The 14168-nt window shown below is 37.8% G+C and overlaps 1 protein-coding gene across 1 annotated transcript in view; it reads right to left on the bottom strand.

Annotated features, from left to right (window-relative positions):
• The window catches only part of HSPA14 (heat shock protein family A (Hsp70) member 14), a 43173-nt gene that overhangs the window by 5826 nt on the left and 23179 nt on the right, over positions 1–14168 (bottom strand). The window contains exon 11 of the mRNA XM_060659277.3: positions 316–528. Coding sequence (XP_060515260.1) covers positions 316–528 — 213 coding nt within the window. The remainder of the gene's footprint in view (positions 1–315; positions 529–14168) is intronic.

Below are 14168 nucleotides of genomic sequence, written 5' to 3'. Positions count from 1 at the left end.
TTATTCCTGACAACATAGGCAAAGAACACAGAAATGATCCTGAATCCCAACCTACTTCACTTAACAATAAATTGAAACATGTATCCCTCTATCTGTATGTGAAGCTTCTGATTAAAATTACAATGAAGAAATTAACATGCTAGGTAAATGCTAACTTAAACAACATAAGAAACTCATTAAATGTAAAATTATAAATCTAAATTTAAAATTTTTACCAGTATACAAGGTTTTACTGTAAAAACATGGTATATATAAATAACTATGGCAATAAATTTATACTACTTTTATTGAAAAGTAAAGAAAAACTAAACATACCTTAACTAAAATATCTTTGGCTGAACATTCTATCTTAAGAGACTCTTCGACTAAAAGGTTTTCTTTGCCAGTAAGAATCCCTGCTTCTATAGCTGCACCTATAGGGATGACTTCATCAGGAGGGACAGAATTCAGAAGCTCAACATTTGGGAAAAGATCCTTAATCAGCTGCTGTAGCCTTGGGATGCGAGAAGACCCTCCACAAAGAACAACCTAGAAAATAAAAATAATTTTTAGGTTTTTACTTTTAGAACAATGGTTGTTTCTCAGAATTAAGTGTTATAGGTTCAGCCATCTTTACCACATATAATGGTAAATACAAGCCCTATTTTATCATACATTATATTGTGCTTAAAATATATATAAATAAATATTTAATACATTGTTGGTATTTAACAAATTCTTTACTCATAAACCACAAAATTTAAAAAGGAGCAATCTCACCACACATTAGAAGTACAGTACAGCCACATACACGTGGCTCGTGATTAATTTTGGGCATATGAGGCTTAACCATAAATTTCATTTAAGCAGGAAATATATTAATACTTTGTATTATTCCAATACTTCTAAAAGAAATGTTTGTGGGGTGCCTGGGTGGTTCAGTCAGTTAAGCGTCCGACTTTGGCCCAGGTCACGATCTCACTGTCTGTGAGTTCGAGCCCCGCGTCGGGCTCTGTGCTGACAGCTTAGAACCTGGAGCCTGCTTTGGATTCTGTGTCTCCCTCTCTCTCTGCCCCTCCCCTGCTCATGCTCTGTCTCTCCCTGTCTCAAAAATAAATAAAAACATTAAAAAATTAAAAAAAAAAAAGAAATGTTTGCATAAATCTTACAGCATTTTTGTGACAATCTGTCTTCACCATGGAAGAATACTAAATTTTCTTGAGGAAAAAGATGTTTTATACAAATACATTTTAAGCCCTTGGTGCCATCTGATTAAATACGTTGTCTCTAAAGAACTTTATATAAAATTGCTCCTTTATGAGCTTGTCCACACATCTAGCACCCCAACTTTTATGGCTGTCATGTGAGGGGATGGGGCTCCAAATCACCCAGCTCTGCCAGTCAGAGGGGCTGGCATTCATGAGTCCCACAGGACTATCCAAAACAAAGAAGCAGTTTTTAAACCAGTGAAGCAGCACCCTGTGCCCAGTGGCTAGATACCTGGGCTCAGCACAGACAGAGCCAGGCAAAAATACCCATTTTCCAATTTCTCCCTGGAAGAGGTTTAACTGCATACTTCCCAGGTGCCACCTGAGAGTTTGGCTTCCAATCAGCCGGTATGGAGGTCCTGACTACGATCCTCCTCTTTGGGACACTTACAGTGGTTGGCACACTGTCAACCACTGAGAGCCGCTAAGAACAGGGATGGCAGCTTAGGCATAAAGGTTTGAGAGGCAACCAGGAACTTAGGCTGGGCTGATGGACAAAGTTCATTTCCTATGTAAGTCCAGTGTACCTCTAGGTTGGAAGAGATGACGGTTTTATGTAATGCACAGAAACCAACATAGAGAGTCAATATATGTATTCCAAACAAAATAACAAAAGAATTCTATTCAGAAACCTATCTTAATAAAACAAAAGTAAATGATTTTCCCAACAGAGTTAAGAGTAATAAAGATGATCACTAAGGTCAGGAGAGTGATGCATAAATAAAATGAGAATTTTAACAAAAAGACAGAAAATGTTAACAAAATACCAAACAGAAATCACAGAGCTGAAGAATACAATAGCTGAACTGAAAAATTCCATACAGGGGTTCAACAGCAGACTATACCAAATGAAAGAAAGGATTTGTGAACTCAGAGACAGGATAGAGGAATTCATCTAAACAGAGGAGCAAAAAGAAAAAAAAAATGAAAAAGAATTAAGATAGCTTAAGGGACTTACAGGATCAATAGTTAGCACACTAACACACATATTATAGGGGCCCCAGAAGAAAGAAAGAAAAAGGAGCAGAAAGCTTATTAAAAAGGGTGAAAACTTACCTAACCCGGGGAAAGAAAGATCCAGATCCAATAGGCACAAAAATTACCAAATAAGATGAATAAAGAGATCCACAATGAGACACATTATAATGAAAGTGTCAAAAGTTAAAGACAAAGAGAGAATCTTAAAAGCCCCAAGAGAAAAGCAACTTGTTACAAGGGAACTCCCATAAGATGATAAGCAGATATTTCAACAGAAATCTTGGAAACCAGGAGGGATATATTCAAAGTGCTGAAAGAGAAACACCTGTCAGCCAAGAATAATCTACCCAGCAAAGCTGTCCTTCAGAACTGAAGGAGACACAATGTTTTAAACACAAACAAAAGGTGAGGGAGTTTATCACCACCAGATCAGCCTTACAAACTATGTTCAAGGGAGTCCTTCATGCTGAAACAAAAGAATGTTCATTAATAACATGAAAGCATATGAAACTATAAAACCACTGGTAATGGTAAATATATACAGTTGACCTTGAACAATTAGAGAGTCAGGGACACCGATCCCATGCATAGTTGAAAATCCATGTACAACATCCGACTAACCCAAAACTTAACTATTAATTGCCTACTGTTGGCCAGAAGCCTTACCATTAACACAGTCGGTAAACACATGTTTTGTATATGTATTACATACTATATTCTTACAATAAAGTAAGCCTGAGAAAAGAAAATGTTATTAAGAAAATCATGAAGAGGGGCGCCTGGGTGGCTCAGTCAGTTGAGCGTCCGACTTCGGCTCAGGTCATGATCTCGCGGTATGTGATTTCAAGCCCTGCATTGGGCTCTGGGCTGACAGCTTGGAGCCTGGAGCCTGCTTTGGATTCTGTCTCCCTCTCTCTCTGCCCCTCCCCTGCTCATGCTCTGTCTCTCTCTGTCTCAAAAATCAATAGAAACATTAAAAAAAATTTTAAAAAAATCATGAAGAAGAGAAAATACACTTACAGTACTACGCTGTATTTATTGAAAAAAAATCCACCTATGAGTGGATCTGTGCAATTCAAACCTGTGTTGTTCAAGGGCCAACTGTGGTTAAATTCAGAATACTCTAATATTGTAATGGTAAAGGATAAGTCAGTTGTAACTCTAGTATAAAGGTTAAAAAACAAAGACAAAAATAACGGTAACTACAATAATTTGATAATGGACAAGTAATATAAAAACATGTAAACGGTGATGTCGAAAACATAAAATGTGAAGGAGTGCCAAGAATGTAGAGATTTCGCATGTGTTGAAGTTATTATCAGCTTCAAATAGGCTATTATAACTACAAGATGTTTTATGTAAGTCTCATGGTAGCCACAAAACAAAACTTATAATAGATACAACAAAAGATAAAGATATCAAAGCATACCAATAAAACCAAAGTCATCAAATCACAAAGAAAGAATAAAAGGAAGAAAGGAACAAATGAGCTACAAAATAGAAAACAATTAACAAATGGCAATAGTAAGTTTATAGTTATCAAAAATTAAATTATTTTCTGTACACTAACAACAAATTATTGGAAAGAGAAATTAAGAAGACAATCCCATTCACAAAAGCAATAAAAAGAATTAAGTATTTAGGAATAAATTTAACCAAGGAAGTGAATGATCTGTACACTGAAAACTATAAGGATATTGATGAAAGAAATTGAAGAAGACACAAATAAGTTGAAAGATATTCCATGTTTATGGATTGGAAGAATTAATATTATTAAAATATTTGTATTTGTCCATTTGTATTTGTAGTATTTGTCCATACTACACAAAGTGATCTACAGATTCGATGCGATCTCTATCAAAATTTCAATAGCATTTTTCACAGAAATAGAAAAAACAATCCTAGAATTCACATGGAACCACAAAAGACCCAAAACAGCCAAAGCAATCTTGAGAAAGAACAAAGCTGGAGCATCACACTTCCTCATTTCAAAATATATTACAAAGCCACAGTAATCAGAACAGAATGGTATTGGCATAGAAGCAGACACACAGATCAACAGAAAAGAACAGTGAGCCCAGTAAAAAACCTACGCATATATGGTCAATTAATTTTCAACAAAGGAACCAAGAATATACAACAGAGAAAGGACAGTCTCCTTAATAAATGGAATGTGGAAAAGTGGACATCTACATGCAAGAAAATAAAACTGGACCACTATGTTACACCACACACAAAAATTAACTCAAATTGAAGACTGGAATTATGACCTGAAACTATAAAACTCTCAGAAGAAAATATAGGGAGGAAGGTCCTTGAAACTGGTCTTTGCAATGAGATTTTTGGATTTGACAGCTAAAGCCAAGGCAATAAAACCAAAAATAAACAGGTAGGACTATACCAAACTGAAAAGCTCCTGAATAACAAAAGAAACCATCAACAAAATGAAAAGGTAACCCATAAAAAGGGAAGAAATATTTCCAAACCACTTATCTGGAAAAGGGTTAATATGCAAAATATACCAGGAAGTCATAGAGTCAACAGCAAAAAAGCAACTTGATCAAAAAAAATAAATGGGCAAAGGACCTGAAGAGACATTTTTCTGAAGAAGATATACAGGTGGCTAAGAGACACATGAAAAGATGCTCAACATCACGAATCATCAGGCAAATGAAAATCAAAACCACAATGAGGTATCACCTCACACTTGTTATGGTGACTCTCATCAAAAACACAAAAGATAACAAGTACTGGCAAAAATATAGACAAAAGGGAACCCCTGTACACTGCTGGGAATGTAAACTGATAGAACCACTATGGAAAACAGTTTGCAAATTCCTCAAGAAATAAAAAAATAGAATTACCATATGATGCAGCTATCTTACGAGTATATGTTCAAAGGAAATGAAATCACTACCTCAAAGAGATATTTGTACTCTCACGTTGATTACAGCATTATTCACAATAGCCAAGGTACAGAAATATCCTAAGTGTCTGTTGATGGATGAATGGGTAAAGATGTGGTATATATATATAAACACAATGCAATATCATTCAGCTAAAAAAAAAAAAAAAAAAAAAAAAGGAAATCCTGTCATTTGCAACAACATGAGCGAACATGGAAGGCAGTATGTGAGGTGAAATAAGCCAGACAGAGAAAGACAAATACTGCATGGTGTTAACTCGTACGTGGAATCTGAAAAAAAAAAAAAGTCAAACTCATAAAGAAGGCAGAAAAGTGGTTGGAACTGGAGCATGGGGGAAATAGGGAGAGGTTAGTAGAAGGGTACAAAATTTCAGTTGTAAGTGAATAAGGTTTGAGGATCTAATGTATAACATGGTGACTACAGTTGATAATAATCATACTACATAACTGAGATTTGCTAAGAAAGCAAACTTAAGTGTTTTCACCCCTGACTCAAAAAGGTAAAAATATGGTGTGAGATATGTGTTAATTAACTCCACAGTGGGAATCCTTTCACAGTGTATACATCTAACAAATCTCACACTGTTTGCTAGGAATATCTTACGATTGTTTTTGTCAATCACACCTCAGTAGAGCTGAATAAAATTACTCCTTTATAAATAACTTTAATTTCCTTATTAGTTCATACATTTAACACTTATAACTCCAGAAGCATTCAGAATATTGAATAAATAGGTAGCCCCAAGAAGGGAAATCATCAATAACCACTTCTGACTTCGAAGTCGTTTTAGACAAAAGGATCCACTGATGAAAACCAGGTCTCTTTAACACTAGGTGTGAATTGATGAATAATACCATACTGATCTCCAGGTGAGGGCATGAGGAACATCAGCTGAATGATACCAAGAAAAAAAGAAAAGCAGGGTTGCCTTGGCAAAGTTCCCTAAGACTTCCCTAAAAGTTTGGGAGATAAGTAAACATAAAAGTCTTCTCTAAAATGTTATGATCCCAGATAAACACTATGAGAATAAAAATGTAAAATATGCCCTTTCAAATTTCTCATAGTCAATTTCAGAAAGCCTTATTAATAAGCAATTAAGTGATGCTATGCAAAAAAAAAAAAAAAAAAATCAAACTAGAAAATCTTGGCTTTTGGAATTTTCATTTAAAAAAGTAAAAAATATTACCCTATGACCCAGCAATTACACTACTAGGTATTTATTTATCCAAAGGATACAGGAAGGCTGTTTCGAAGGGGCACATGTACTCCAATGTTTATAGCACCGCTATCAACAATAGCCAGAGTATGGAAAGAGCCCAAATGTCCACTGACCAATGAATGAATAAAGAAGATGTGGTATATATATACAATGGAGTATTACTCTGTGATCGAAAAGAATAGAATCTTGCCATTTGCAACAACATGGAAGGAACTAGAGTGTATTATGCTAAGGAAAATTAGTCAAAGAAAGACAAATATATGACTTCACTCATATGTGGAATTTAAGATACAAAACAGATGAACATAAGGGAAGGGAAACAAAAACAATATAAAAACAGGGAGGGAGACAAACCCATAAGAGACTCTTAAATACAGAGAAAAAAATGAGGGTGCCTGGAGGGGTTTTGGGTGGGGGGGGCGATGGGCTAAATGGGAAAGGGGCATTAGGAGGGTGTTATATATAAGTGATAGATCACTAAATTCTATTCCTGAAATCATTATTATACTATATGTTAACTAACTTGGATGTAAATTAATTTAAAAAATAATAAAAACAAAAAAGTAACAAATACTAACAATGTGTTACTATTAATGCTGATGGTAACCAGCAAGTTTTAATTTAAATAAATTCTTTAAATACGTAGTCTGTAGATTTCTTTTGTGACTTAAATTTTAGTACAAAATACATACATTCGGAACATAAATAACTTCTCTTACCAAAAGCTTTTCAAATATAACTTTCACAGTAATTTCATAAAACTGCTGTTAAGGAAAATCAAACTACCTTAACTACTTGGGTATTAAAAACATGAATTTAAACAACAAAGAAGAAAATAAAAAATATTACAGATTATTCTGAAAATATGAAAACAACAAAATCTGTCAAAGCCTGTGGAATAAAACCAAAGCTATTAAGTAGTAAAACTGTAGTTAACTTTTTTATTAGGGAAAAGAATAAATGAAAAAAATAAATTAGCATTCAGTACAGGAATTTAGGAAAATAATACAAGTGTCCTAAAAGGACTGGAAGAAATAAGGAAAAAATCAGAAATAAACCAATGAGAGAAGAGAAAAACATGACCTGAAAAAATCTAAAGAAGTTTTTCTGGGGATAGTAGTAAGAGAAGTTTGAGCAAAAAACAAACACACACACACACACACACACACACACACACACAACAAATTATCTGTCAAATCTAGTAAAGGAAAAACAGAAAAACTCAAAAAGCAAAAAATAAAAAATAGAGAAACTGGCTGGTTTTAATTTCAAAAACTTCTGTATACTCTTAAATTTTAGTATCAAGGGGCGCCTGGGTGGTTCAGTTGGTTAAGCGTCCCACTCTTGGTTTTGACTCAGGTCATGATCTCATGATTTGTGAATTCAAGCCCTACATCAGGCTCTGCACTGACAACTCAGAGCCTGCTTGGGATTCTGACTGTCTGTCTCTCTCTCTTTCTGCTTCTCCCCTGCTCAATGTCTCTGTCAAAAATAAATAAACATTAAAAAAATAAATTTTAGTATCAAAAGATACATAAAAATAAAAAATTATAAGATTATACAAAGTCAGGGACACCTGGGTGGCTCAGTTGGTTGGGCGATCAACTTCGGCTCAGGTCATGATCTCGCAGTTCGTGGGTTCGAGCCCCGTGTCAGGCTCTGTGCTGACAGCTCAGAGCCTGGAGCCTGCTTCCGATTCTGTGTCTCCCCTCTCTCTGCCCCTCCCCTGCTCACGCTCTGTGTCTCTCTGTCTCTCAATAATAAATAAACGTTAAAAAAAAATAAAAATAAAAAGATTATACAAAGTCATATGTTAAAAACTTAAGAAATAAATCATCATGAAATAGGTCTATAAAACATGTAAATTAAAAATTGAAGCATCTGGGTGGCTCAATCAGTTACGCGTCCGGGTTAGGCTCAGGTCATGATCTCGCAGTTTGTGAGCTCGAGCCCCACATAGGGCTCAGTGCTGACAGGCTTGGAACCTGGAGCCTGCTTCAGATTCCCTGTCTCCCTCTCTCTGCCCCTCCCCTGCTCGTGATCTGTGTGTCTCTCTCTCAAAAATAAATAAAAATTAAACCCATTTTTCAATCTAGTAGAAAGATGAAAGAAAGACCATGAGGATTACAGGTTTCAAGAAAAATGGTGGGGAACGTATTTCCTTTTGAAGAATGGTATGGTACAGTCAACCTGCTATTCTATGTGGCCGTCAGGCAGCTTAACTGTGGTATATATAGAACTTAAAAGATATTCATATAGTTTATGTGTAGAAAGAATGGACTTTTTTCATACCATCTGTGAGAGAAATCTCAGCACTGGTGCATCAGGTATGATAGATCAAAGGTCATTCTAACTGACATATTCTACATAAACACTACCAATACTCCTGTTCCCTATAAAAGATTCAATTTGCTGGCTCCTAGAGAAATGAATACTTTGGACTACTCACTTTGCAAGGGACCTGACACACTTTCTTGTGTTGAACTTAATTTACAGATATGAAAATGACAACGTAAAATCATATTCCCCACATTATGTGGTTAAAGATTGATTCAATGATTCATTCATTTATTCAGTAGGCTTCATGCCCAGCACAGAGCCCAAGGTGGGGCTTGAGCTCATGACCCTGAGATCAAGATCTGAGCTGAGATCAAGAGTCGGATACTTGGGGCACCTGGATGGCTCAGTTGGTTAAGCGTCCAACTCTTGGTTTTGGCTCAGATCATGATTTCATGGTTCCTGAGTTTGAGCCCCACGCTGGGCTCTGCATTAACAGTGCAGGGCCTGCTTGGGACTCTCTTTCTCTCTCTCTCTCTCTTTAAAAAAAGAGTCAGATGCTTAACTGACTGAGCCATCCAGATGCCTCAAAGATTGATTTTAGAATTCTACATATATCTTTGGAGTAGTTATACTAATTATGTATTTAAAATCCACTGTACACAGGTTCTATCCTTGTTTAGAGAAACCTATTTTGTGAGTAGATATTTTTCATGATGAAAATGAAAAAAACTGCAATATTACTTCTGGTTAAAGGATCTAACGTTGAGTTCCATATCAAACATTAACTCAAAATGTAAGATCCGACACTGACATTGTGGAACAGAAGAAAAGGGGTTTCAGGTTCCAAATCTGGAGAAATTTGTTGTGAAAGAAGAAGCATTAATTATTAAATATTTCTATTTGTCAATTTGCTATGTTTTTCAAGCTAGAATTTAAAATGTAACCTTGTATTTTTATACTGAGTTCAGATTGATAATTTCTGGCAGCTGTCTTTTCCTATACCTGACAACGTGACTCACTTTCACTCCTGGCCCCTACAACTGCTTGAGCGTGTAACCTCTCCCACACAGTGCCTCAGGCTATGAATTAAAGGAAAGTAATATTAGCCTCTTTCCTGAAGAACACTGTAGGATTATATTACTTTGGCATAAAAGGGAGCTAAAGTGCTGGAAGTTTTGGCTTAGAAGGTATTATGTTGAGTAAATGAATCAGATGTATTGTGGTATTTTGTCATTCTAAGCAAGCACTTGAGCCAAAAGGATTAAACTTACAGATATTAAAGTGGCAACCTAAAGTCACATTCCTATACACCCGTATTGAGCGTCTCTTGGGAGTATTATTTATTTTTATTTTATTTTTTCATTTTTGAGAGAGAGAGAGAGAGAGAGAGAGACAGAGCATGAACAGGGAGCAGCAGAGGAAGAGGGAGAGAAACTTAAGCAGGCTCCCTATGCAGGGCTTGAACTCACAAACTGTGAGATTATGACCTGAGCTGAAATCAGGGGTCAGACGCTTAACTGACTGAGTCACCCTGGTGCCACTCTCAGGAGTTTTGTTTTAAAAAAAAAATTTTTTTTTACATTTATTTATTTTTGAGAAACAGAATGAGACAGTGTGAGCGGGGGAGGGGCAGAGAGAGAAGGAGACACAGAATCTGAGCAGGCTCCAGGCTCTGAGCAAGCACAGAGCCTGATGCAGGGCTCGAACCCACAAACTTTGAGATCATGACCTGAGCCGAAGTCAGACGCTCAACCAACTTGAGCCACCCAAGCGCCTGCTAACTTCACATAAAGTGAAAATAATAAATACATTATCACAGGAAAGTAAGTAATATATTAAAAGAAGAATTCTTCATAATCAGGTCTGTCCCAGGAATACAATGACAGATCCACATTAGAAAATTATCAGTAATATATAACTTTTTTTTTTTTTAATGTTTTATTTATTTTTGAGAGAGAAGGAGAGACAGAGCATGAACAGGGGAGGGTCAGAGAGAGGGAGACACAGAATCTGAAACAGGCTCCAGGCTCTGAGCTGTCAGCACAGAGCCTGACGCGGGGCTCGAACTCATGGACCGTGAGATCATGACCTGAGCCGAAGTCGGCCACTTAACCGACTGAGCCACCCAGGCACCCCATATATCATATAACTTTAAGACAAATGTAAAAGAAGCCATAAGATTGTTTTGCAGGTAACCAAAAATACATTTGTAAGGACTCACCACCTATTAAAACCCTTTTAAAAATAGGAAGAAAAATACTTAATATGAGAAAGAGAATCTATTTCAACCCAATTATCAATAATCACATTTTTTGTTAAAAAGACTAATAATAATATCCCTACTAAAAAGAACAAAAGAAGGACGTTCTGACCAAGGCAACCAAATTAAAAAAAAAAAAAAAAAAAAGTGGGGAGGGGGGGCACCTGGGTGGCTCAGCCGGTTGGTTGAGTACTCTTTGATTTTGGCTCAGGTCATGATCCCAAGGTCATGGGATCAAGCCCCACATTGGGCTCTGCACTGAGTGTGGAACCTGCTTAAGATTCTCTCTCTCTCTCTCTCTCTCTCTCTCTCTCTCTCTCTCTCCATCTGCCCCTTCCCTGCTTGCACACACTCTCATTCTCTCTCTCAAATTAATAAAAAAGAGTGAGGGATACATATTTGTGACAGAAAAGTATTACCACTCCTGTACAGCCCTTTCCCAAAACTCTCAGCCTACCCCAGCTACCACCCATTTTCCCGCTGCCCTTATAGCAAAACTTCTCGAGAGTTCTCTGTACTTGACTGTCCGTGATCTTGCCTTCTATTCTATATTAAACTCACTCCAGTAACGTGCTTCTCTCCACAACTCCACTAAAACCACCTGTACCAGTCACTTGCACATTGTCAAGCCCAGTCAGTGGTCAATCCTCCGGCCTCACCTGCTGGACCTCCAGCAGCACAGGACAGTTGATGTTTTGCTCCCTTACCCAGTTTTACTTGTCTCTTGGGTCTCATGCTTCCTCACTGGCTAGTCCTAAGCCGCTACCATTAGGTCCCTTTTAGGCTTGTAAATGTCCAGAGCCCCTGGACCCTGTCCTGAGGTGTCTTCTCTGTTGGGGCTCTATCTCATAGGTCATTTCATCCAGTCATGGCTCTAAGTGCACACGGACACTGATAAGTATGTCTCCAGCTCAGAACTCTCTCTTAAACTCCAGATTCGTATGTCCAGCCACACTGCACTCTTTACGTTGAAGCCAGAGGCATCCAAACTGTGATGTGATCCTGGTCTCTATCTCCCTTACCACTCGGTTCACTCAGTTCCACCTGCTACCCTCACTGCTGCTCCTCAAACACAAGCTTGCTCTCGCCTTGCTGTTCCCTCTGCTTGTAAAACTGGCAGATATGCACACAACCGGTTTCTCCACTTCATTCAGGTCTCTCATCAAAAGCCACCTCTTTAGGGGGTCCTGGGTGGCTCAGTCGGTTAAACGTCCAACTTTGGCTCAGGTCATGATCTCACGGCTTGTGAGATCGAGCCCTGTGTCAGGCTCTGTGCTGACAGCTCAGAGCCTGGAGCCTGCTTCAGATTCTGTGTCTCCCTCCCTCTCTCCCCCTTTCCCGCTCACTCGTGTGTGCTGGCTCTCTCTCTCTCTCTCAAAACTAAATAAACATTAAAAATTTTTTAAAAAGTCACCTCCTTAGATGGAGCTCTTATCTGAAAAATCACCCTTTGCCAACAGCTATGCCTGATAAAGGCACTTTATTTTTCTTCACAGCAGTTATCCCAACTGGGCACTTTTTTCTTTAAAAAAAAAAAACTTTTTTTTTAACCTTTATTCACGTTTGAGAGACAGAGCACAAGTGGAGCAGGGGCAGAGAGAGAGGGAGGTACAGAATCTGAAGCAGACTCCAGGCTCTGAGCTGTCAGTACAAAGCCCGACGCAGGGCTCAAACCCATGAACTGTGAGATCATGACATAAACTGAAGTTAGACACTCAACTGACTGAGCCACCCAGGCGCCCCTGGGCATTATTTTCTTTATATGTTCCTTTACGTATTACCAGAATATCCCTACTAGCATGTTAAGTTCTACTTCGGCAAAGACTTTGTTACATTTACTGCTGTATCTTAAGAGCCTAAAACCTGCTTGCCCAGAATAGGTGTGCTCAATAATTAGTTGGAGATTAATTAGAAAATTGAATTTAAATGTATGCCGAGGAAATTTAGAAGACGCTGTGAAAACAGAAATACCAAGAGTTCATGACATGGCAAAATATAAGATAAATAAGGAAAATCCAATTAAGTATTCTGTTTATAGCAAAAACAAATTAGAAAATAAAAATATAGAAGACCTCTCATACACAATAGCCATAAATTCCACAGCACACATAGTGATAACTTAATGTAAATATTGAGAAATGTACAATTTAAGAAGATCTGAACAGAGGAAGAGATCAACTTCATGGTTAGGAAAACAAAATACCATGAAGTTACACCACCATCCCAAATTATTTTAAAGACTTAATGAAACTAACAAAATCACAGTGGGATTTTACATAAGAAGCTAAAAAATAACTCTAAAGCTCTCTCAAGAAAGTATGAATAAATGGAGTTTTGAAAAATTGCAATATTAATAATGAATGTTTATACCTACTCAGAAAGTAAATTGTTTTTTGGTGAGCAATTTGGTAACGAATACTAAAAGTTTTAAAATTTGGGATTTATTCCTAACTTTTATTCTGCAGGAGTTAAGGATGCTCACAGAGCCACAAAGAGCGCTGTTTATAAAACCAAAGCAACCTACGTAGCCAAAAAAAAACAATTGGTTTTATATATTAAGGTATGTCAATACCAAAAAATACTATGTAGCTATTAAAGTTGCAGCTGTAGAATGTGGGAGCTTGGTTAAAATGGAAGGATTAACTACATCAAAATACTCTTCCATAAGCCCACAAAACCGACCACAAAGAAATCGAAGATATAAGTGTATAATGGCAAAATAAATGAGAGCGAGATCTTGAGTTTGGGATTTCAACAAGTTCTGGAAGCTGGAAAAAAGAGGTAACTGTCTTTGACTAGATGAAGTTTGAGAAAACCAGAGAAAGCAAGACGGTTTGACTCTCAGAATCCCTAAGTGGCTCGGGACTTGGGAACAGCGAGCACCACGGAAAGTGAGGGGGAAGCACAGGTGTGAAAGCAGGAGGACCCGTAGGGAGGACACACACGCTGTGAGTCCCCAAGCCCCTCCCCTAAGCCAGAAGGGGGCCACCGGCACCTCCTCCCACACTCAGAGAAGGGGCCCTGGACCAGGTATGGGTCCGGCCGGGCAGGAGGGGACACCGAAACAGGGTCAGTAAGGGGAAGTGTCCACAGTAAAGGACAGGCCAGAAACCAGGCACGTCCTGCTCAAGCAAGAGATCAGAAGAGTGCTCTGACAGAAACAAATTCTGCTGGGAAGAGACCTGCAGACAGGAGGATGAGAAAGGCGATGGGCGCAAAGAGGAGTGAAGAAAGAGCTCAGGTCACAGAGGCAGACT

Source organism: Panthera onca, chromosome B4 (genome assembly GCF_046562875.1).
Source record: "Panthera onca isolate mPanOnc1 chromosome B4, mPanOnc1 haplotype 2, whole genome shotgun sequence".
Classification (NCBI taxonomy): Eukaryota; Metazoa; Chordata; class Mammalia; order Carnivora; family Felidae; genus Panthera; species Panthera onca.
This window is presented reverse-complemented; position numbering and strand designations above follow the sequence as displayed.